This window comes from Ambystoma mexicanum, chromosome 8, assembly GCF_040938575.1.
Source record: "Ambystoma mexicanum isolate Mex_15411 chromosome 8, UKY_AmexF1_1, whole genome shotgun sequence".
Classification (NCBI taxonomy): domain Eukaryota; kingdom Metazoa; phylum Chordata; class Amphibia; order Caudata; family Ambystomatidae; genus Ambystoma; species Ambystoma mexicanum.
In genome coordinates, this window is record NC_090929.1 from 541080096 (window position 1) to 541106052 (window position 25957).

Below are 25957 nucleotides of genomic sequence, written 5' to 3' on the forward strand. Positions count from 1 at the left end.
TCGGGTATTGAACCCATGACCATGGCTGATCATAGCATGGTGTGGCTACAGCTAGGGGACTGGGCTGGTTGTCGACAGCAAAGCCAATGGAGGATGCCCCCGGGTGCTCCAAGGTACCCATCCTGTCTGGAGGAATTGAAGGGAATGGTGCATAACTTTTTAGTTAACAACGCGGTAGGGGGCACTAGTGTAGCGACCAGAAGGGTGGCCCTGAAGGCGGCGGCCAGGGGAAGCATCATAGCCAGTGCAGATGCAATTAAATTGATCAGGGGACTAGTTGAAAGGGACTTGATAGAGACGGTTATTTACGCGGCAGACCCGACCCAACACCATTGTAAGTTACATCCAAACAGCAGCTGAAGTTGCTTAGGGGGCAGAGAACAGAACGGGTATTGCTGAGGCAGAGGCACAAGTACTTCGAACAGGGAAACACACCGGGCAAGATGTTACCGTACTTCTTAGGCAGCAGGCGAGCCGCTGGTTTATCCATACAGTAAAAGACAAGGGCGGAAAGGAATTGGGGGGGGTATAATAAAAGGGAACTTTTTCGGGACTTTTAGGACCCCTTATATACAACAGGCTCTCTATCACGGGAGGACCAGATCGCCATTTAAATGGTGGGGGGGGGGGGGGGAATTAAAATTGGTCCCACAGGGAAAAATAACTTTTGGAGGCCACCAAAGACAACCAAGAGGTTCTACGAGCCATACAAGTGCTTATGCATAAAGCTCTCGGTCCGGACGGTCATGTTCTGTAAATCAGTGAATCAGGTTTTAGCAAAGCCTGTGTGTGACCTCTTTAACTCTATATGGGAGTGGGGTGAACGGCCACAATCGATGAGGGAGGCCCAGTTGATACTGATACTTAAGCTGGGGAAAGACCCCAGGGGTGTTCCTCATACAGGTAAATCGCGCTCTTCACCGTGGAAACGAAGATATTTACTAAGGTCTTGACGACTAGATTAGAGAGGCTCCTACCTTGTCCTCATAGAACCGGAATAAATCAGGGTTTGTATGAGGAAGGGGCACTGTAGACAACATTAGAAGGGTCCTACATATGGTGGATAAACCCAGGTGGAATTCGGCACATTCACGGTTATTGGTATTATATGACGAAAAAACCTTTGTCTGGGTTGAATGGGGGTTCCGGAGGGAGGTGCTTTGCAAATTCAATCTTGGCCCAAGGATGGGTCACATGATTTTGTCCAATTACGTCTCACCGTCGGCTCGCTTAATGGTCAACAGGGCATTAACTGATCCCATATACCCAAGCAGGGGACCCAGGCAGGGGTGTCCCTTGCCACTGTTACCATTGGCGATCGCAATGGAACCCTTCGCGACAAAAATCAGGGCGAGTGATCGCATAACATGCATTCAATTTGGCTTGGTCCAGCATAAAATAAAACTCTTCGTGGACAATGGTATTCTATCAGTCACAGACCACCCTGAAATTGTTACAAGGGATAGCAAGGGATAGCAAAGGAAATCCAGCATTACAGTCTGATATCTGGCTTTAAGATTAACACCACCAAGTCAGGGATACTGTTACTTAACACTCCCCCAATCTTGAAGGCCCTTTAAGTAGGCGAGATATCTTGGGGTTAATATTGCAGCCAAAATAGAGGAGCTCCATGGAGCCAACGATCCGTCACTGGTGAGGAGTGTAAGGAAGGATCTGGACAGGTGGGTTAGCCTACACTTATGTTGGTTTGGCAAGATAGTGGTTATAAAAATTAATGTTTTACCCCAAATGCTCCTTCTTTCAGGCCCTTCCCGTCCCTAATCCAAAACAGACTCTGCAGTTCAGTTTTTGTGGAAGGGGGGGGGGGGGGGGTGATACGCTAGAGTCAATCGTACGCTGAAAGCTGCCAAGGCTAAAGGAGGATTGGTGTTCTCCAAATTATGGGATCAATACAGGGCCTCGCAGATCAGGCCAATTATTGACTGGATACACAGAGGGACACAAACTTTGGGTTAGGATGGAGCAATCCGTTGCGTGACGACATATTTGGAACCAACCATGGTCATCCCGGTCAGCCCGAACGCAGAGCCTATATGTAAGTTCTATTACGCAGGGGTCCCTGGATGCGTGGGACAGCATTAGCAAAATTAAGGGTACCGTCACCTTCTCCATTTACCCCCCCCCTTCTGATTAACAATAAGGAGTTTACACTGGGGCAATTGGATAGAGGCGCCACACAGAGGCTAGGGGGGGGGGGTAGGTAAGATCAGGGATTTTTGTTAATAGTAGGATCTGTAGCTTTGAGGAGTGAAAGGTTTTCGTGGGGTTGGAGGAAGCGGATGGTTAACCAGGCCAGACACTGGGTTGTGCAAGTGCAGAACAAGAAGTGCGAGTGAGGGGTCGGGGAGGACTGGGGGGTTGGCGGAGGCAAGTTCAAGTCTGAGCAAAATAAAGTGCTAAGGTGGGAAGGCGAGGAGAGGGGCGAAGCACTGATGTTACTGGGAGACCGAAGGGCAAGTGCCATGGAAAGCAGGTAAGCGCAGGGAAGGGGCTGGGGGGCCTGGGTGAAAGGGCCCTGGGACCCGGTAGTACTCAACAGGAACCAGGCAGCCAGTCAGAGAAGGAGGAAGGCGTTAGCCGGGAAGTGGGAAAGAGAAGGAAGGGGAGGAGAAAAGGAGGGTCTCGAGAAGCTCCCGGTTCTTAAGGAGATCCGGCTCAAGCCTAAGAGGGAGAGACATATACCCCCAACTCTTTGCTTAGAGAAGCGACAGATCGCTGCAAGTTGGTGCTATCGGACCGAAGGGCTCTAGCAGGGAGGTATTTGGGGAGAAAGAGAGTTGGATGTAGTGGGGCCGCAGGCCCCAGAAAGCCTTGTGGATGATGCAACGGGTCTTGAATTTGATCCTAGAAGCAACCAGGAGCCTGTGGAGAGAAATTAGGGCTGGAGCAATGTGGTTCCTGGGCTTGAGACCAAGAATAAGTCTGACAGTCGTATTCTGGATTAGTTAAAGGACAAAGGGAGGATGAAGGAAGATGGAGTAAGAGGCTGTTACAGTAGTCAAGCCTAGAGAGGACCAGAGCTCTGGGGACATTGCGTTTCTGGGAGAAGGTGAGGAAAGGGAGAATACTTCTGGGGAGTTGCAGCCGGTAGTGGGCCTTCTTAGAAAGGACCGCGATGTGAGGAGAGCGAGGCGTCAAAGAGGACACCAAGGTTTTTTTACCTCACGGGAGGGTGAAGGGAGGGGGCGCATAGTGGGCGGGAGAAAAGGTGGGAGCAGGGGTCCCAATGGAAAGGATCTCAGTCTTACGGGACAAGGTAGATATTGAAAAGCCACAGCGAGAGGATAGAGCCTTGGGGGACGCTGCAGGTGGAAAGAGTGATAGGGGAGAGAAAGGGACCCAGTTGAATCTGGGAAGGTCTTTTGGAGAGGTAGGAGGTCAAGGTCAACCAGTCCAGAGCCAGACCAGTGATGCCAAGGGTGTAACAGGGCTGATTTATCAGGGCAGTATGATTGACTGTGTCAAAGGAGGACAGATCCAGGAGGATAAGAACTGAAGTAGAGTTGGAGAGCAAGTCGTCATGGGTGTTCAGTAGAGCAGTTTCCATGCTCCGGGCAGCTCTGAAGTCAGACCGATGGTTGTTGAGACAGCCGACGGAATCGGAATGTTGGGTCAGTTGGGAGATGGCACGCTTCGAGGAGTTTGCCCAGGAAGGGGGTAATGTAGAGAGGCTGATAGTTAGAAAACCCTCCTCTGACCCCTCCTGCCCTGCTAAGTAGGGTATGGACATGGGAGTCCTTGAGAGGTTGAGGTAAGGAGCCAGTGGCAAAGGAGTGATTACAGAAATCAGCCAGGGACGGCACAAGGCAAGCAATGTTGCCCTTGATAGTTCTAGATGAGCAGGGGCGCACCTGCTTGACGGGTGGGGGGCTTTCATAGAGAGAACTAATCTAGAGACCTCATCCAATGCTATGGGAGAGGAGGAGGAAAGAGGTGGGGGGGGGGGGCGGGGAGTCAAGTGAGGAATGACAGCTGTGAGGAGGGAGGTGGCAGGGGAGAGTGTGGAGAACGTCCTAGGTTTTGGCAAGGAAGTTGCAGGCCAGAGAGGAACAAAGGGTCAGGGATGAAGGCGATGTGGAGACTGCAGAAGGATTGAAAAGCTCCTCGTAGATTTTGAACATGTCGCCAGAGTGGTTAGTGGGCCCCAGAGATCCGGGATAGGATGGGAGCCCTCTTGTTTGAGCGAATGGAGAGTCTGTATTGCCTTTGTAGCAGGAGTCAGGCTAGTTTGTAAGAGGATGCATTTGAAACCTGCCACTTCCGCTCAGCCACTCTACATTTGTGTTTCAGAGAGGCTAGGTCAGAATCATACCAGGCGTTACGCATGGAGGCAGGCTTCATTTGGATCCTCATGACAGGCGCAAGGATATCCAGGGTGTTGGTGAAGATGGGCAAGGGCAGCAGAGTCAATGTGGGCATCCGAGACAGGAGTGGGAGGGGGGAATAAAGGTGGCAGCAAAGGCAGAAACTGACACTCACTTCATCAGTCGGATAACAGAGGAGACAGGCAGTGCCGGCAGAAGCTTAGTAGGGGGACCCAAGAGAACCAGATGAGAAGATAGGAAGAAGCAGTCAGGCCAGGAGAGAGGAGTATTGAGAAGGTTGGAAATAGGAATGTCAGAGGAGATGAGAGCATCCAAGGTATGTCTGGCAGAATGAGTCGTCCCAGAGGAATGAATGGTGAGGGAGAGAGTATTGCAAAGTCATGGTGAACACTGAAGTCACCAAGGAGAAGTTTGGAGGAGGAGGAGGAAAGGAGGGAAGAGGTGAGGTCAGACCATTCATGGAGGAAGAGGGTGAACGGACCAGGAGTCCTGTAGATGGTGGCAAGAGTCAACTAAAGGGTTGGAGAGACGCTGAGCCTGCCGACGAGGCATTCAAAGGAAGAGTAGGACTGTAGAGACAGATCAAGGCCACTCTGCCTCCAGTTCGGTTAGGCCTGGTCTTGAAGAGGATCTTGTAACCCTCAGGCAGGTGTGTGTCAAAAGCAGTGACAGAGCTGGCAGTGAACCACGTTTCAGTGAGGGCAACAAAATAAAAAGGGGATGGGTCAAGGTTTCCCAGGAGGAGACAGCTATCAGAAGCACGTTTGATGGCAGAGAGCGATAGTTGGGAGTTGCAAGGTGGACCCTGTTACAACCTTTGAAGGTTTTCCGAGGGTGGGGGTATAGGGGCGTAGGTGGGGGAAGGAAGTGGTAGCCGCCGAAGGAGTGGCTGGAGAAGGGAGGAAGTGGAGATGGAAGATGCCCGTCAAGAAGGAGGAGGTTGGGCTGAGAGCCCTGGGCCACGACACTGCCGCTGTGATTGAAATTAATGATGCACCCATATCAGGGATGAAGCCACAAAGAGGGTGTCGGGGACAGTCTGGCTGAAGGAAGCATTGACGTAGGTGTCTGCATGGGGCAGGCCTCGGTTGGAGACCAGGAGATTCATTTTGAATTTCTTCCTTCCAGGCTTCGAGAAGGAGGTAGCATAGGTGATAGAGTAGCAATTAGAATAGATAGTTGAGATGGAGAGCACCCTGGCTGGATGGAGAGGGCAGAGAGATGGAAGTGAACGGGGGCAAAGGGGTGGGGGGGGGGGCGGAAGAGAGCTGCACAAGCACAAAGAACTCACCAGGCGGCCTAGTAGCAAACAAATGATGTAAGAAAGAAGCAGACAGTTAATTTCCGGGTTCTTCAGGGAAGTACAATCGGTCAGGCCCTTGTACCACCGAAGCAGATGCACAGATGCAGCAGGAGAAGGTGTTAGGTACTTGAGTCAATGATACCTTTAGGTGGGTAGATTTCCTCCCTGATGAAGGCCTAAAGGAAGAGACAGAGGGCTTTGAAAGAGATGACAATGCAAAGAGTATGTTAAAAAACATTGCAGTAAAAAGGATACGCCCAAACACACGCGAGTGCATGCTTGGGCAAGATGGGGCCCAAAAAAAGGACCAGGCGAGTCACTCCTTCCTTTAATGCATAAGAGTACTGGTGCTGCGGGTGATTGAGAAAAATCAGACAATGTTGAGAACCAAAGAAAGCTGAACAAAGGTGAGCCCAACACACGCGGGTGCAGGCATGGGCGTGAGAGGGCCCAACACAAGGCCAAAGAGACATTTCTTACTAAACTGCACAAAACTAGTGCTGCTAACTGTGCTAGGAGTGCCGCCACCACGTAGCAAGATCAATCATGGCACAGGAAATGACTAGCACAAACGGGTGCAAGGCCAAGGCGTGAGGGGGCCCAACAAAGGCAGCACTCCTACTTGATGCAAGAACTGGTAAAGCAGTCGATGGAGAAAAGTTGCCTCCATGCATACACGTAGCAAATGAAGCAGAGAAGGGATAAGCCCAGCACAAGCAGGTGCTGGCAAGGGCCTGAGAGGACCCAACACGGGCCACAGTGAGGCACTTGTTAATTTATGCACAAAGCTGGTGCAGTGGTCTAAAATGCTTCCTTCATGCATCCACATTGAAAACAAAGAAGAAAGCTGGCAAAGGAGAAGCCCAGCACAAGCGGGTGCGGGCATGGGCTCTTAGAAGGCCCAGCACACCTTACTTGATGCAAAAACTGGTAGAACCACCGGTGGAGAAATGCCACGCTGTGAGTAGGCAAGTGTTGATTAAAGGAGAAGAATCGCATGGGTGCTGCTGCCACAGGAGCGAAAGAGGCTTCCACGGGGCAAGCAAACAAAACAATGCAAGAGATGTAATGCATGTACGAATTGTATTGAGGCCTTACTTTATTATTACTACTTGAGAAAGGCAAGAGTAGCTGCAAAAATGCCGGAATAGGATACAGGTATTTCAGACAGAGCAAACAAAGGCCAGGAGCAGAGGTAGAGAAGCAGCACTCAACTAGGTTTGTCTCCTTTCATTTCCCACTCTTTCTCATTGGAGCTCTCTCTGTTCAAGTCATCTAGGGATCCTTTTATATTGTAGCATTACGCCATGTCTCTGACTTTCTCTTTCCTTGGTCCTCCTCACTGCCCGCACTACGAGCTGTGTCACTCTTCCTCACAGGGAGCCAGCATTTCCCGGATCCTGCTTCTCCACTCAAAATGCTTTATCTTTTTTTTTTTCTCCCCGTTCGCCAGCACTTCTCCCTCCTGTGCTGCAGGGGTTCACCACCTCGTCGGATCGCTTTCAGAAACCCTTGCAATTAGGGTGCCCCGGGGCGCAGAGTCTCCGGCTTTCCCTCAGCTGCCTCACCGATCTCGTCTCATGGAGGATGGGAGCAACGAAGTGAGAATTCCCCCCCCCCCCCCCTAGCTATGTGATATTAACTGTGTATGTTTGGGAACGTATATCGAGGAGAATAAACTCATGTAGAGGACATCTAGAGCATATTGGAAAAGTTAAGAGTTTGCATCATGCTCAGTTAGATTTGCTTTGTGCTCCATACTACCTCCTGGTTCCCCACTGGTAGCTCCTGCCTAAGTGATTATGCCCGATACCCAGGAGCTGCTTTTTGCTCCTGGTGAACGAATCCCAATTCCAACCCCCGCACTAGTCCCAGGTCCAGGGGTCATCAGCATGGTCCTACTCAAGCATACACTTCGGAACAGAATTCTAAAGTATATTTCTTGGTGGGCATACAATCATTCCAGTCTCACGGAAGAACAAACTTGCATTATGTTTATCTACTGTCGGATTTATTGGACACCCGTTAGGGAGAATTCTCATTGCTGTGCTAATTCCATTCAACCTTGGAGATCCCCAGCTCTTTTGCTGGACTTTAGGACTTTTTCATTTTAACCCTGGAGTGAGTGAGCACTTTTTTCTCGCTCACTCGTGTATTTTGATCTGATTTGGATTATGTGCTTCCTTTGTTTTTGGAGTCTGACAAACTCCATAGGCATCTACTTTTTGTATGGTGACACAGCACCTTCAGTGCAGCGTCAGAGAAATCCTTTAGATTTCTCTTAAGGTTTAAATACCTTTTCATGGGTGAACAACAGGAGCCAAGAAGAGTAAAGTGAAACTGACTTTACTTACCTTTTTTCTATGTAGGTCCAGCACTCCCTTCCCCCTTCTGATGTGGAGTGCTGGGGGGTTAACTTAGTAGCCCCTTTTCCTACTTACTCATGTAACATTTTTGATATCACCCTCACTACTTTAGATGGCTGGTATTGTATTTAATTGAATTTATTTATATAGCACAAACCATGCTCCGAGGCATCTGGGCACATTTCTTAAGGTTGCATGACAGATACAGGTTACATGTAGACCTTGAAACAATAGGAGTAAAGGCAATATTTACGATATATATATATATATATATATATACATACATTTGGTATATTTACATATGATGATAGGTTGGTTTCTTACGTAGAGAAATTGACAAGTAGGCTTATCCAAGCATCTGTTTCAGAGGCAAGCTAAGGCTGTCCAGATTGTTAAGTCTTCATTGTGGATGAGCCAATTTTTAGCATTATTTCTGAATTTGTAGAAGAAAGATTCAGATCCGAGGCTAGGGGATAGAGTTCCACGTTTTGGCTGCTAGGACCGGGAAGCTGCAGCCCCCTGCTTTTTGAAGTTTGAACCTCGGGATGATCAGGCAGTTAGTTTGAGAGGATCTAGTCGGTCGAGCATGGTCATTACGTTTAAATTTGTCACAGAGGTAAGTAGGTGCTTGGTTGTTTAGGCATTTAAAAAAAAAAGGTAAGTGAGAAGAGTTTTGATTCTGATTCTTTGGTTGACGGAGAGCCAGTGAGCACTATGTCTTAACTCTGAGATGTGTAGTGCTCTCAGGAAATTAGTTGCTGCTCTAAGAGCATTGTTTTGAAGGATTTGTAGCTTTGTTTAGGTTGTATTGGTTTGTGCCCAAGTATAAGGCGTTGCAGTAGTCTAATTTTGTTAAGACTAGCACCCTAGCTAGTGCGATGGTTATCTGTAGACAGGAATGGCCTGCAGGCCATAATGAGCTTACAGGCGTAAGCAGTGGTAGTGGCAGTTGCATTGATTTGCCTAGATAGTGAAAGAAGAGTCGATGTAGATTTCTTGGGTTTTTACGTCCTTTGATACCTTGATATTGTTACCTTCGACGTTGACTGTCTTGAAATGTACGTCCAGTTTTTTTCAGTCTAGCTTGGGTACCTACTAGGATTAACCCAGTCTTGTCGCCGTTAAGGCATAGTCCATGTTTGGCCATCCAGGCTGAATTATTAGGTAAATGTCATTAAGGCGTTTGGAATCTATATTGTAGTCACTAATATTAATATTTGGGTGTCATCAGCGTAGCTACTATACAAGACACCCAAATGGTCAAGGTCTTCAAAGAGGGGCTTTGTGAATATGTTATAAAGCGGGGGGTGCAGGGGCCCTGGGGGACCCCACAGATGACAGGAGCGGGTGTGGCGGAGGCAGTAGGAGAAAACACTCTGGTAGTTCCGTTGCTGAGGAAGGATCGGATCCAAGCTATGGCGTCATTAGAGAAGTGAGTCGCTGAAGAGAGGTGGTTGCATAGTGTTTTATGGTCCACTAAATCAAAAGCAGCTGATAAATCTAGTAACAGGAGGAGGGCTAGGTTAACTTTGTCTTTTGTACTCATTTGTATTACTAGATCCATCAGGGCTGTTTCCGTGCCATGTCTGGGCCGGAAACCAGATTAGTGAAGCTCTAGTAGTTTTTTGTCCTCTAGATGATGCTGAATCTGTAGGTAGGCCGCTCTGTCCAGAATTTCTAAGAGGAAGGGTACTGTGGTGATCGGTCTGTAATTAGTTGGTATATTCAAGTCAAGAGAAGGTTTTTAAGTAGCGGTAAGACCCAGGCATCCTTCAGGTTGGTGGGAACAGTGCTGGTATCGATTGAGGTGCGTATTACCTTTGTAATAAAGGGAGCAAGGTCCTTAGCTGCCTCTTTGATAACTGAAGCTGGGCAGACATCACCCAGGCATCTGGAAGGTTTAAGGCTGTAGATTATGTCCTCCACCTCCTTGATATCAAGATGGGAGAATTTGAATAGATCCTGATAAGCAAGCGGGGTGCTTGGGTTGCAAGTTGGGGTGGGTTGATGTCAAGGTTACTTTTTTATCTCAATATTTGTTTGCAGGAGTTCAATTTTATCTGAGAGCGCTTTCTGGATATTGTTGTACAATGTAAGGTCTTTGGTGCAGGAGATAGGTGGTGCGGTAGGGGATTCTAGCACTGAGTATATTAAATAATTCTTTGGTGTTTGATTTGGCTTTAGTAATCCGGTCATTATAGGACTCGCATTTGGCTAGGAAGATAGCTGTTTTGTAAGTGGATGATGCTATTGTGAAGTTTGTTTGAAGTTGAAGGGAGGTTTTTCCATGTAGATTCTGCAGCTCTTGTTTTTTTGCAGGAGTCTCAGGTGCGGGGTGAACCAAGTGTTCAGATGTGAGCGGGGCTTGGCTTTGCGCAATTTCTGTGGTGCAATCTTATTGATAGAACTAGGTATGGTAGTATTTTATAGGTCCACAAGGGATGTTGGGTCATCGCTGGAGCTAGGAGGGTTGGTTAGAGGCTGAAGGGGCGGGAGGAGTGCGTTAGCTGTTATATTCTGCGTGTTTCCGGCTAATCTAGGGGTGCCATCGGAGAGTCAAGGTTGGTTTTGTTCTTGTATTGTAAAGATAATGGTGTGATGGTTGGACCAAGCTCATGTTGGTTGAAGAGAATATTATGTCGCAATTGATATCTGAGATCCAGTCTAATAATGTTCCTTTATTATGGGTAGGTGAGAGGACTCGTCGTGAGAAACCTAGATCAGAAATGCTATTAGCAATAGTTGATGCGTTAATATCATGTAAACCTATTGAGATCTCCCAGGAGTATATTTTGTGAACATGGCTTAGAATTTGCTGCAAGGAGTGTCGCCAAGTCTTCCTCAGAGGAAGATAGAGGGCCTGGGGGTCTATATATGAGGAGCAGTTATGGCTTGCGTAGATGACATGGGAAGCTTGAAGGAGCTCACCAGAGGGGAAAGTTTGAATAGGAACAGGTCTAAGGCCTAAGGAGGTTTTTGCGATAAAGGCTATGCCCCTGCCTTTTGCAAATGTTCTGTCCTGCCTGATAATAGTATAGTTGTCAGGGATAGCGAATGACAAAAGCGGACCGGATGCGGCATAAAGCCAAGTCTCCGTAATAGCTAAGAAGTCAAGGCTGTTCGTAGTAATGAGGTCGATGTCCAAGGCGTGGGCCATTAATTATCTAGCATTAATGAGTCCTCCTATGGTAGGAGCAATTCTATTCTCAGTGTGTGAATTGGTTGCCAGTGGGGTTACCTTATTGTTTGGCGTCATGTTGGTTAAGCTAGGTTGTAGTAGGGCTGTAGGTGTAAGTTTTGGGTTTGATTTGTGAGTACTTGTCTTAGATGAATAGTTACCTTTAGGAAATCTGTGGCCTGGTCTTAAATTTCTAATTACAGTAGGGCATGGAAGATAAGGTGTAAGTTTAGTAGCATAGCTATTTATCCATTGCTCGGGAGTAAGTCGTTCGGTATGATTAGGTGTGTGTTTGAGGTTGAGTAGGCCCAATTGGGGTAGCAAAGTGGTAGGTCTGCTACTGTTTGCCCGGGGTACATCGGTGGCCATAGCTAAGGTGAGGATGTGCCCCTTAAGAGTAGTTTGGTCATTACGGGAGAGTTTTGTCATGGCTGGATATCGTAAGAGTCCAAGGCTAGGTCTGCAATGGTGAGGAAGGTATAAACGGTCAAGATAATTAGTACAGTAGCACTAATGGACCACAATAGTTGCATGACTAGGATGTAGGTATTAGAGTAGGTTTGGTGAGGGTGGGCAGTTTTACCAAAGGAATGGGTAGAATAGTCAGGCAGGTGGCTGGTGAGTCATGGTTGTGGTTCAGCGTTGGGCTAGGTAAGCTGGTCAGTGGTGCTGTAGAATGTGCAGCGCAATAACGGGTTGCTCTACCGTAACTGAACTACAGGTGTGAGGTATTGCTCGAAATGTTGGGCTAAGGCCGCAATCCAACAGATAATTGAAAAAAAACGTATACATTGTTTAAAGCCTAAGGCGTACAGGTCTATAGCTATCAAATGCTAAATAAGGAGTTAACAAGAATCAGCGGATGCATGCTATTTTGTTGCTATGACATAGTATTGTAGTGTAACAAGAACATTAGTGTCACTGATGAATGCCGTGGGGGAACATTTTACGCATCAACAGTGAAATATAGTAGGACCTAGCCATTAGGCTTAGTACAGAACCAAAAGTAACGTGATCCTATACGACGGTAATGCAATTGTATTTTCACTCAATACAATTGTTTAATCAAAGGAGTCGAACAAAGTAATGGGGGGAGCAGTCTACGAGTGCTTACCCTGCAACAGCTGGTAGGTTCAATGGTCAGGGCCACAGTCAACGTTAGGGATGTAACAGTATACCATTAAAGATACCGTAAACCACTTAATTGAACAATAATAACCGTCACATTGTTTATACCGGTATACCGTTAAGTGTGCTTTTCAATCTGATTTGGAAAGGCTGCAGTAACCAAGTGCTGCGCAGTCTTGGTCTTGCACGGTTGGATGTGCCGTCTGCCAAGTAGTTTCAGTTGGAGCAGTTTTTAATGCCATTCCATAAACCACACGTGCCCAACATGAAATCAATATATTAGAAATAGGAAGAATAAACACAGTGCCAAGAAGGAAAAGGGTTTACTTTGGGATGGCGGCTTTGGGGTTTATATATTTATAATGGATAATGTTTGCTAAACATATGACAATGGGGGATTTCCCTGGTTCCATCATTGAATTTACATATAATAAGTCACACCGCGAAATTCACTCAGCTCTGTGGGTATTCCCTGCTGCCATACCAAAGGGTAACATTTCCGTGACTACTGAACACCTTTTGGCCTGCAAGTAAACTAAAGTGTGAGTGTGTGTGTGTACAAGCGTATACTACCATCAGCCTCCACTGATCTGTGGCATGCAGCTTATCAAGATGGCAACATGTTCATTTTCACCAGTAGCCAGTGGGGGAGGCTAAAAGCCTAAATGACCACTTAAGAAAAGCTATTCAGTTTGCTTTGCCAGTCGCAGCAGGGCTCCACCTCCTCTCCACACGCGTGTTTGGTGGAAGCAAGGCGTGGCATTTCAGTCGAAAGTATGTTGAAAAGCCCAATTCTGGCCCTGGGTGCCTGGTTTTGTTTGTGATGATAAATCTGACAATTTATGACCTTTTAGAAAATATTTGTTAAGATTAGTTAACTCCACCTGCTATACCGCGATAACCATGATATACTGTCATTTGGCAAGAAGGTTATCGTACCGTCATAAGACTAATACCGTGACACCCCTAGTCAACGTTTTTCAATGGTAGACCTCCAGTTATAGTGGAGATGGATCCGGCAGCAAATGTACAGCGGTCCTGGCCCAAGGCGCACGGTCAGGCTCAGTCAGGCGCCTTGCTAGTGCGCCTTGGCAGTGGGCCGGCTTCCCCTTCCGGCGTCCACTGGTTGGATACAAGTGCTGTAGGGCAGCCATTCAGATGGATTACAGTGCCGTATCAGTGGCAGGAGGTACTGTAATTTAGGCGACTGCCATCTTGGAACATTGGTTCCCTCGTGGTTGAGTCAGGTGAATATTGGTGTTTCGGAGGAATAGGTGCAATAGATGCTTGCTATCTACTTTCCGAATCTAATAGACGTGTGCACAGCAATTGTGGATTAATGCTGTGGTCTCCCAGAACACGATTGCAAAGGCGCACAGCCTTATCTCAGCCTGGAGGTGGTGGGGGCACTGCTATGCACTACAGGACGTGGGAGGAGAGCTCCTGCTCCGAAGGGCTTCCTTCTGGTGGCAGTGGTTGAATTATCCTACCATTCTGCTTTTCTACCGCAGGCCAAATCCTCAGTTGCAGTATAGCACTAGTGGGTGAGCATTGTGTCAAAATGGCCCGGTCTTCTTTTTTTCACCATTTCTTGTTTGGGAGGTCTTTCTTGGGGTTTACTATGTGCACCAAACCAGGTTTAAGCCCTTTGTTCATTTTGCCTTTGCCGGGCTTCAGTATTGAAACCTGCCTCTGGCTCCAGTGTTGTCTTGCAGGGCAGAAAGTGAGGGAGGTGCCCGAAACTCCCTTGTCCTTAGTCTCGAGGGTAACCCGAATGCACCCAGTCCTGATTGGCTGGCTCGCGGTCCTTGCAGGACAGCCACCCTGCTGTGTTGAGTGATAGCAAGGCTACGCATGAATGGGAGAAACCTGCATAAAAAGGCGAGGCTTCTTGGAATGAATACCGTCGACCACTGGAAGAAACATCCAACGAAGGAATCATGAAGGGAAGCTTGCTGCATCCTCCTGAACCGTTGAACTGCCCGGTGAAGCCATGATGCTGTGCTGAAATTCCTTTTCCAAAATCGACAAGAGAAGCTCAGGAAGGGACGACTTCTTCCCTTGGGTTAGTGGGACCAACTAACCCAGAGACAAACTTTGCTGGAGGACCTTCTTCAACGGGCTGTACTTCTTTGCTGCTGCTGGAAACGAGTGCCAGGGGTCAAGAAATCCGTAGTCAAATGCAACGTCTGTAAGCTGGCTAAAATCTCCAGGAGTCCCCCGAGGACGCTCCCGGAGCAGGACAACCCAAACTCGAGTCACCTCACCAGAGTGCTGGACCCAAGGAGTGAAGGAAGCCCAACCGGTGTCCAAAATCTGCAGTGGTGCCATTTACCGCATGCTGAAACCGCGAAGTGCTACTGAATTGAAAAGAGCCAAATTGACTTTGGCTGTCCTGGCTCTCTGAAGACTCTTCTAATCTTTTGACTGATTCTTACTGTCCCTCATAGAGGATACATTGGTTTTGAACCAATATTGCTGGGAAGAACAAGTTACTCTCTTACCTGGTAATGTTCTTTCGATGGGATGGTCCGACGACGTATTCCATATCTTTGACAGTAATCACCACAGCTGTGCTGCTTCGGAAAATTTTCGGCGTCTGCGTCCTACATCGATGCGCCGTCCCAGAGGACCTTCTCCGACGGCACCCGATGTGATAAGTAGGACGCACGTAGCCTCAGTTGTAGTTTTTTTCCCCCAGAACATGTGCCACCAGTCTTCTGCCAGTCGAACACACAAGGCCTTGCGGAAACGTAAGCTGCAATCGCATAAGAAATTCTGCAGCGGGGAAGGTAGGGAGGGAGCGATATGGAATACGTTGTCGGACCATCCCATCGAAAGAACTTTACCAGGTAAGAGTAACTTGTTCTTCGAGGGGATTGGGTCCTCCAACGTATTCCATATCTTTGACAGACTCCCAAAGCAGTACCAAAGCAAGGAGGTGGGAAAAGAATTTAGAACAGATTTAAATTTAGCATGCCCAATCAAATTGCGGAATAAAGGACTGCCTTGCCAAAGGCCAGATCCTGTCCTCAGATGGAATCGAGGGAATAGTGACGTACAAAAGTATGTACAGAAGCCCAGGTGGCTGCATCACAGATGTTACGAATAGGAACACCCCTCTGTAGGACAGTAGATGCAGTCATACCCCTGGTAGAATGGGCCCGCAAGCCAGCCGGTGGGTCCTTACCTGCCAAGCGGTAACACTCGGATATAGCCAAAATAATCCAACGAGACAAAGTCCATTTCATCACAGCTTGTCCCAAACGCTTTCCAGCATAACCAATGAAGAGTTGATCGTCCACGCTGACCCGGGCATGCGTGAAATATAAAAGCTCAACGCTCTCCTAGGATCAAGCCTATGGAGCCTCTCCTCTTCCTTACCAGGATGAGGAGGAGGACAGAATGCCGGAAGAACAAACTTCTGGCCCAAATGAAATTCCGAAACCACCTTCGGAAGAAAGGAAGGACCAACTCGAAGGACAACCCTGTCCTTATGAAAACACAGTGAAGGGTGGCTTAACTGAAAGTGCCTGTAACTCACTCACTCTGCGAGCGGAAGTAACCGCAACCAAAAACACAGTTTTAAGAGTTTACAGTCTCAAAGGGCAAGAATGCAAAGGCTCAAACGGAGCACCCATAAGAAACTTAAGAACAAGGTTCAAATCCCAACCGGGCACCAGAAAAGGTGACGGAGGGAACACATTAGTGAGCCCTTTCAAAAACTGAGAAATTAAAGGAATCTTAAAATAGGAACATTCTTCAGACGAGCGCTTAAATATGGACAGTGCCGGCAGGTAACCTTTAATGGTACCCACTTGCAAGCCCCTGTGGGCCAAAGAAAGCAAAAAAAGACAGAACCATGGGAATGTCACATTCAAAAGGATACGCATTCTTAACTCTGCACCAGTCGCAGTATTTATGCCAACGGTACAGAGACTTTGTTGCCGGCCGTCTGGCCGAGAGCAACACCTCCAACATGTCTTCAGGGAGGTCCCAATCTATATACCTCAACCTTTCAGAAGCCAAGCGTGAAGGTTGAGGGATCTGACCTCTGGATGGAGAACCTGACTCCCCCCCTCCCGTGAGAGCAGATCGTCTCGGTAGGGAAGACGACGTGGAGGGCAGATGGACAAGTCGAGAAGGTCCGGGTACCACGTCCTCCGGGCCCACGTCGTAGCAATGAGGATCATCCGGGAACCGAACCTCTGCAGTACTTGCGGGATGACGGGGACTGGAGAAACACGTACAGCAGTGGGAATGACCACTCCACCACGAACGCGTCTCCTAAGGCTCCTTTTGGAGGAAATTCCTGCGAGCAGAACCTTTCGCACTTCCGGTTGACACTGGTGGCAAAGAGATCCACTTGAGGGGTCCCCCAAAGGGCAAAGATCTCCAGGAGAATCTCCTGAGCCAGCTTCCACTCGTGAGAGATCGTGCTCTGCCTGCTCAGAGCGTCCGCCGTCTCGTTGTCATCTCCAGCCAGATGAACAGCCAAGAGCGAAACTTCCTGCTGCATGGCCCAGAACTCGAGCTGCATCGCCTCCCTACACAGAAGAAGTGACCCTGCTCCCCCCCCCTTTTTGTTGAGGTAGTGCATGGCCACCGTGTTGTCCGTCAGGATCAGGACACCCTTTCCTCGTACAGTCGGCAGAAAAGCCTTCAGGGCTAGCCCGACGGCCCTCAGCTCCAACAGATTGATATGGAGTCTGGACTCCGACGGAGACCAACGACCGCTGACTGTCAACTCGTTGGCATGAGCTCCCCATCCCGTGAGGGATGCGTCCGTCACAATCGTCACCTCCGGCCAGGGAAGCCAAAACGGAGCCCCCTTCATCAGATTGCCTTCGACGGCCCACCACAGAGGTCCTGGGCGACCGAGGGCGGCACCTGAACAGGGTCCGACATCCTGCCGGAAGATTGCGACCACTGCATCTTGAGTGCCCACTGCAAAGAACTCATCCGCAGACAAGCCTCTGGCACCAGAAGAATGCAGGATGCCATGAGACCGAGCAACCTCAAGAACTCGAACGCCGGGAGCGTCTGGGCAAGTTGAAACTTGTGCACCATCTGCTGAATGTGAAGAGCCCTCACCTGGGGAGGAAAACACAGCCCCAGGGATGTGTCGAGCACTGCTCCGATGTACTGGAGCCACTGTGTTGGCATCAAATGGGACTTGCTCGGGAGAGCTCTCCCTGATCAACCAATCGTCCAGGTAGGGGTAGACGTGAATCCCCCCTTTCCTGAGATGCGCTGCCACCACCACCATGAGCTTGGTGAAAACCCTCGGGCGGAGGTCAATCCGAACGGCAGGACCCAAAACGGAAAGCGCCAGTCGCCAACCGTGAACCTCAGGTACTTCTTGTGCTTGGGATGGATCGGCACATGGAAGTAAGCGTCCTTGAGGTCGAGAGACACCAACCAGTCCTGAAGTTGAAGGGCCTAGAGGACTTGAGAGAGAGTGACCATCTTGAACTGGTCCTTCCGTAGGAGTTTGTTCAAACCGCGCAAGTCCATGATAGGTCTCAATCCCCCCCGTCTTTCTTCGAAATCAAAAAATAAGGGGCATACCATCCCTTGTTCCTCTCTGCTACAGGCACCAGTTCTATGGCGCCTTTCTCCAGCAGGGCTTGAATTTCCTGCACAAGGAGCGGATCCAGACTCTTCAAAGAGGTTCCCAGTGGATTGTCGTGAGGCCTCTGCCGAAATGGAAGACAGTAGCCGTGGGTTATGATCTCCAGAACCCACACATCTGAAGTAATGGCACGCCACTCTAAAAGATGCTGCGCCAACCTTCCCCCAACCGGCGAACCATCTGACCATGGCCTCATGACTGAGTGGTAGCGGCTGCGGCGTTGCCTGAGGGCAACTGCCCGAGCGGCTTTTGGCACCTCGAGTACCCTGTTTTCCACCTCTGGTACTCCTCTGGTACTCCTACGGTGGCCTCTTTGACAGCTCCTCTGGCTTTACTGAAGGATGAGTAATAACGAACGGAACCTCCCCTCCATTGTTGTCCCCTAGGACGAAAAGGCAGAGGTTGTCGAACTGCAGCGCCCAACGACTTCGCTGCAGCTTTGGAGGTCTGCAACCGCTGGAGGCTCTCGTCAGCCTTGCTGCCAAAAAGATGTTCACCGTCAAAGGGCATGTTGAGGAGCCGGGACTGTACATCAGGAGCAAACCCAGACTTCTGCAACCACGCAAACCTGCGTATTACGGTGCTCGCCGCCATGGACCGGCTGACACAATCTGCCATGTCCAAACCCGACTGAACGGCCCCACACATGGCATCCTTGCCATCCTGGACCATAGCAAGGAAACCATCCCGTTCGTCCCCTTCGGGAATATGTTCAGCCGCTAATGCAACACAGTTCCACAAAGTGTGTGTGAAACGAGACAAGGCACATACGGAGTTGGCCGCCTGAAGCGCCATACCCCCTGAAGAAAACACTTTCTTCGCCCAGCCATCAAAACGTTTGTCGTCACTATCCAGAGGGATGGTAGGATATGACGCCTGCTTTGCCGGGGCTGTAGCCGCTTGCACCACCAAACTCTCCGGAGTTAGGTGCCTGGACAAGTAGCAGGGGTCGCTACTGGCTGGACGGTATTTTCGCGACTAAGACTTGCCCACTGCCGGGAGACTCTCCGGAGCAGTCCAAGCCGCCGCCACCCTTCTCTGCAGAACCATATGAAACAGCAGTACCGGGTCAGTGGAGGGGGAACCAAGATCGAGGATGTCCGTAAGATCATCCTGAACAAACTCCCCTGGGGGAGCCGACCATCCCAAGTGCCAGGCTGAGGCCTACAAAACTCCACCTCCGGAGAGGTGTCCAGTCCACTGGCATCATGCAGTGACTGCCTCAGGTCTTCAAATTGGCTATGGCCTGAGAGAAGCTCATCTGGCACCCTATCTGGAACCGAGCCCTCAGAGCCCTCATCAACCTCTGATATGTACTCCAGGCAGTGAGAGGAAGGCACCTGGGGACCAAAGCTATGCCTGACCTTTATGCCTGACCTTAGCCAGAGCCTTTCTAGGGGCTTCCCCTGTGCCACGGGGCACCTCCGACACCAGCGCCTCGAAAGGCGTTGGGGTGCCGAACGAATCGGCGCCGACGTCAGCCGCAGCGCCGCCAGCATCGACGGCATCGACACAGGCCTCGAAGCCAGAGCTCCGAGCGGGTCCTTCGACAACCTAGGCGCCAACAGCGTCGACGACCCCCTCGGAGGCGGAGCCTCAAGAGAGACCTGGAACGGGCATGGCGAGAACGGTTATCCTTGTCCAAGCGGGACCTCTCCCACGAACCGTGCCAACCACCCGAGCCCGAAGGCATGCGAGTGGTGTCTCTCGACCGATCACGACCGACCCCACTCGGAGGCACGGACGGACCGGTGCCCTGCGATTCGAGAATCGCTAACATCTTCTTCCTGAAGGAAACCCATTCCTCCGGTGTCGCTTGCATGGTGGGATAAGCGACCCGCCGACGGGCGGAGTCCTCGGACGGGGAAGGCGACCGATGCCGGCGCTTCCGGGAATGCCTCGAAGAGGCAGAGGAGTGGCGAGACCGACTCCTGGAAGGAGACCCAATGGACCTCTGACGATGACGCGGAGAGTCGCCTCTCGATTCATCTGTGGAAAGCCCCACAGACCTCGACTTCCGGGGCTTAGACACCCTACCTACCAACAACTTCTTCTTGCGCTCCCGCAAGGCCTTGGTCGTGAGCGACTGGCTGTCGACACAGTTGTCCGTGTCATGGGCCTCCCAGAGGCACCAGAGGCAGGCGTCGTGCGAGTCAGTTACCGACATCTTGGACCCACAGTCCCTGCGTTTTTTGAAGCCCGGACGCGGGGTTGAAGACGAGGTAGACATCGTCACGAACAGGCTTTTTCACAAAACCGAACAGTTTCAAAGAACCGAGAAGATTACAACAGAAACTCCAAAGAGTCGAGGCGTACCGAGATTCACGAAGCGAACACGTCCACGGAAAAAAAAACGGAACTGAGGCTACGGGCGTCGTGCATCCTACTTTCCACATCGGGTGACGTCAGCCATCGGAGGAGGTCCTCGGGGACGGCGCATCGACATAGGACGCAGAAAATTTTCCAAAGCAGTACAGCTGTGGTGATTACTGTCAAAGATATGGAATACTTCGGAGGACCCAATCCCCTCGAAAGGTTTTTATTTAGCCTTCATTTGGGAGATTTAAAAGTGCTCCCCTGCTCTGAGAACCTGTTAACCTTTTCCCTTTTCTTAACCTTTTCTTTTTGCCAACCGCAGAATTTTACAAAGTACAAAAGTGATAAATAAATGTAAATACTGTCCTAGTTAGTGAACTCATCTCAAGGTGTAAAAGTGTGTATGAAGCATCTCTAAAGAATATACTTGCTTTGCCTTGATTCTGAGAAAGTATTTTGAAGTGTATTTGTATTGTTGCACCTTGCCCTTTTTATAGACTGCTTATTTAAAATGGACTGTTAATTATTTTACTAGAAAACCTTGAGTGTAAGTTTTATTTGGATATTTATATTTGTGGATTTCGATGCTACAGCTCACATTTACCCCTCTTGCGATAAGTCTGGCTGCTCAGTCACACTACCAACTTGTGTAGTACAGACCTATACCAATAGGTGGGCTACCTAATACCAAGAGGACAAGACTGGTGTAGTCTCCCACAGGGTTACTGCATCAATTCTTGCCTAACAGACACCAATAAATTGTAACACTAAAAATAATGGCGGCAAAAATAAAATAGTAAAATATGCCAATTAATTTTAATAACTAGTGTTTGCCTTCGACTGCAAACAATTCAGCATATCTGTACTACTCTCTCCATATCTAGGACAGGGAAATCCAGGTTCAGGGTAGCATGTATTTAACAGATAAAGTGTAAAGCAGAGCTAGTGGATCACTTGATTTAAGTGGTGTAGTTGATGGTGATCTGCAGAATAGTGCGATAAGTTTTGAACAGACTAAAAGTCACAATTTCCTATGCCAAGTAAAAAGTGTTCCCAATCACTCGCCTGCAGATTCCCTCTCCTCGACATGTCTCGGTCGGGAACAAAACCATGATGTTTCACATTGTCTAAATCAGCAATATGTTTCGGCAAGCCCAACAGCCAAAATGTTAGACAAAAAAAAAAATAAGAGTAGGGTGATAGAACAATCGACCAAAAAGGTCACAAAAACCTTCCAGTAGTTTTATCACAATATTTATGCTGAGGAAAAGCAGGCTACACTATTTAGCTCCTCTTGCCTTACGACCACCATCATCCAACTGAAGCAGTCATTCGGATACAGGGTGAGTGGCAGATCTAAAACATAAGCCTCAGCCAAGATCTCAGGTAAAAGAAAAGCCTTCTACTTCGCTAACGGTCACCACTACTCATGTGCCGTTTGCTTTGTGGTACCAGACAAGTGACGGCATGAAAGAAAACACCCCGTCAAGTTACTGCAATTTTCCAAAAATCAAATGGGCAAAAGGAAATTGTTGGAGGCAAAGGAGTATAGCTTCGGGGTGTAGGATTATTTTCTAAAGGAGGATTCTCAAAATATACAGATCAATCGTTACCCATGGCTTTAATGGGGAGGGTGGCCGTGAGGGTTGCAAGTATGGAAGAGTACCTCCATACCACCTCCTTTTCATTCCTACCAATGGCACACCAGTGTTCGTTTTGGATTTTAAACTTAAAAGTAACATTTTTTAAGGTCGTTTTTAAGAGGAGCAGTGGAGACTGAGTTTTAGTAAACAAATACACCCATAGAATCAATCCCTTCAAGAGAAAACCTCCTAAATGCTACTCAGCAGGAAGTATTAAAAAAAAGCAAGAATTGGCACAGAGCTAACACTAAACTGTCTAACCAAGGAAGTACCAATAATAAAAGATAGAGACCCAAAAGAAAGGAGCAATGGCAGGAAATAGCCACCAAACCTTAAACTCCTTGGGTGGTCTGGCATCATAAAGCAGAGGTCCTTTCACCAGACGTAGGTCGTGAGAAGCAATAGTTGCAGTAGTCCTTTTTTCACACACATCGTCGTGAAGCTTCGTCTAAGAAGAAAGTTTAAAAGGCTTTTAACAGAAAAGTAAATCCGTCTTAAATACGAAGAGGTAAACATTTCATGTCGCTTTGTTCGACTTAATGTGATAAAAGCACAACACATACAAATCAATAAAATAATAGTGCGTTAAAATCGCAGCCAATCCTTATGAAATGTTAGCAGAATTTTTGATAGTCATAAAATTCAGCAATTCTCATGACATGTTTATTCATTTTGTAATCCACATGATTGACACGAACAGTTGATCTGCATATATGGTGCAATTTTCATCACTGAAAGCACACCACAGTCACAACAACCATTACATTGAAACTAAAAAGGTTAGAACTTCCAATCTCATGGGGGAATCCACAATGCTACATAGGCCAACACTCGTTACTCTGCACGCAAGCCCCCATTAAAATAAGTAACAGCCGTTCAGCAACCTGTATGCGTTTGATACAGACCAAAAGCACTGCGCAAAAAAGCAGTTCCACGTTATGTTTGCGAGACACAGCAACCCATTTCTGCATGGGGCGTGCACTCACAGTGCCGCTCAGGGCCAGCCCTAGGATTTGCGAGTATTTGGGCAGCAAAAGATGTGCCCCCCCCAAATTAGCATAAATAATGACATTGTGATATCACAGAATGAATCTTTAGAACGCAAAAGGTATCATGTAAAGTTAAATTAGAAACACGTTGCCATGCAAAAGCTAATAGACAAATACAGTGTGACATCCAGTGTATAAATTGTCAATATTAATATTTACCCATGTGGCAATATCAGGAGAGAGGCATTTTTGGGAAGTAGCAAACATCTGAATACCTTGCACAGACTTCCAATTTTGGCACATAAGGCATAGTGTGATAAATGGTTTTGGCCGGGAGCACTCACTTTGGTTAAGTGATGAAGCCCGGATTTGAAAGCAGCCTGCAATTCAGGATCTTGAACACATCTCTTCCCGGATGTAATTTGTAGAAATACTGTTTGCAAAAGGTCTTTTTGAAACTTTGGGTTGAAACCACTATCTGTGGAAGGCATTTTGCAGAAGTATTAACGATTGTTTTTATTTGTATTGTGTTTATATCGCCTGGATGCCTACGGGCTTAGTGCGCTTTACAAATGTAAAAATAAAAGATAAATATTTTAATTAGCAATATGCTTTTATTTCAGAAGCTAGAGAGAAGGATTATTTTGACTATCAAAAAAAATTATATCAAATAATAACTACGTTTATCAAGTGCTGCTCACTACAAAATGAGAAGGGAGCCTCATTAAATTTACTCCTCTGAGCCTGAATTGGAGGGGGTGAGCATACCAAAACTGTATGTGTAGAATAGCAGGCGATCCTATAGCAAAAAGTTGCAATGGCAACTGAGCGGGTAAAGAGACTGTTGCTGAGATGTTAAAAGTTTAAACCTTCGTGTAAATTATAGGTCTTCTTTCATATTCCTGCGGCAACGTATGCTGTAAAATGTGGCATTTTTACAAGGGGATGAGTATGGTTGACTCGCTTTACAGTGTGGGAACTTCTGCCCCATAGCGAAAATCAAAAACTGGCACCCAAGAATACACGCACTGTAAGTGAACCTATCTTAAAGTGAAAGATACACATTTCGTTCAATTGACCTTTCCCCTTAGAAGAAAGTGCACTAGACAAAAGAGCATTGGCTTTCCCTAAAAAGTCATTGACAACAGAAAAATAACAAGAGAGGAACTTTTCCAATAAATACGCTGGCAAAGTAGAAAAGGTGCTCACCTTTTAAACCAAGCAATATATAGTCAAATATTCCCTGGAAAACAAAATCCCAATACAAGCATGTGCTTTGATGAAAATATTTCTACACTGGAAACATGACAACATGGGTGAAATCCGGGTAGCCAAATGCTTGAGCAAGCTTGCAGACCTCAGAAACATCCAAGGGGGTTGTTCCGCTCACTGAGAAATGTTACTGTCCGACATGTATCCTTTATTTCTGCCCTAAAAAGCAGCACATCGCCACAATCAGGCAAAAATAAATGCACCAGTCTCCAGGATTACAACCTCTTGCCACATCCTGGGCAAATATTCAGGACTCATTTCCCCTCCTCAACCCCATGTCTGGCTTTTAACAATACTCTACTTGAAAAGTAAGCATACCATACTAAGGTACCCACTCAAATATATAAATCCTGACAGAAATATGTTAGGCAAAACATGTACAAAATGTGTCATTATTCCCCCATCTTGACTGGGAGACTACAGACAGGCTCATATGATCTGATGAAAATATTCTACGAAAAATAAAGGCTTTTTGGTGCATTAAATATGAACATCTGAAAATAATGTAGTTAATTTTAAACTGTTGTATGATTATATTGTAATTGAGCTGTAGGAGAGCGTAGATTTAGGCAGCTAACTGGTGCTTTGTTGGTGCCTTCAGAATGAAAAGCCCTATTCGCATTTCTTAACACAGAAACGTTACAAACATCTCTTCCAAAACAATGGTCTCTTAAATTGGCTATAACTTGTAAAATTGCTCCCACTTCAAATGCTCTGCTTGAAGGAAAAAAGTGATAAGTAGCCATTAAGGGGCCTGCAGGTTCCGCTGGGTCGCTGAAGTGAGTGTTGGTCTTTAGAGAGCCACAGGAGGTTGGGAGGACACACTTGCCTCACGCAAGCTTAGTACATTGAAACCACATACCACAATATTCTTGGTATAATTGAGACAGGTGCTGGTGCCTACGAAGCCCGCTCCGACAGCGAGGCCACCACACAGACTACCCATGCCTCAGGCCGGCTCTGGACTGCAGCTCCATGTACTGAGCGACAAGTGTTTGCTTAAGTACACCGTCAACCTAAGCAATTAATTTTTAGTGCTTCGTTGACAGTATTTTTAATCAAAACAAATAACGAAGGTCCCTGCGCACTGCTGGCCGTGGCCAACGGGAGTGCCTACAAGGGCCCTGGGCCAAAAGCACCGCTCCAAAACGACCAGCGCCAAAACAGGTCATACGCTGCCACCTAGTAGGCAACAGACTTCGTTGCCTTCGGCACACATGCCCTCTTGGCCAGGCTATTAACATTTCACGATACAGTACTCCAGTTTCAAATCACCAAATTTGGTATTAGATTAATTATTCAGACTAACTATGCACTGACCAAATGGATTAACTACAGGGAGAGGGTGCACGCGGACACACACAATCCCGTTTATGTCATGCACAAAATGATTACCGACTGGTATACTTGTTGTTATGGGTGGATCAATGGTACGGTCAGGGGAAGCGTCATGACATCGGCATGACCCTCTAATAAAAAGGGGCTCTGCTGGCACGTGCTGGACCACTACCCGCGGCCCATCACTGCGAAGACCCTGTGAAACCAGCCCTACTGTGACAATACCACACAGACCAAGAAGAATAGAAACCCACGACTACACACTCAACCCGAGAAGATGGAGTAATGGAGGCTCACGCCTCGGTATCCAAAAATCACTGCTGATGGATAAAAATCTATCAGCAAGAAGAAGAACAAGTGCGTGCAGGTCAGTGCAGCAGAGCCCCAGGAAGCTCTGTCTTTTATTTGGGTGTCCCCGCCGTGTGGTCGCGGCCTGTCTTTGC

General features: G+C 47.9%; 1 protein-coding gene across 2 annotated transcripts in view; it reads right to left on the reverse strand.

Moving 5' to 3' along the window:
- Positions 1-25957, reverse strand: part of LRRC47 (leucine rich repeat containing 47) — a 377551-nt gene that overhangs the window by 267777 nt on the left and 83817 nt on the right. For both annotated transcript variants that reach the window (XM_069610248.1, XM_069610249.1), the window contains exon 3: positions 22247-22363. In XM_069610248.1, coding sequence (XP_069466349.1) covers positions 22247-22363 — 117 coding nt within the window. The remainder of the gene's footprint in view (positions 1-22246; positions 22364-25957) is intronic.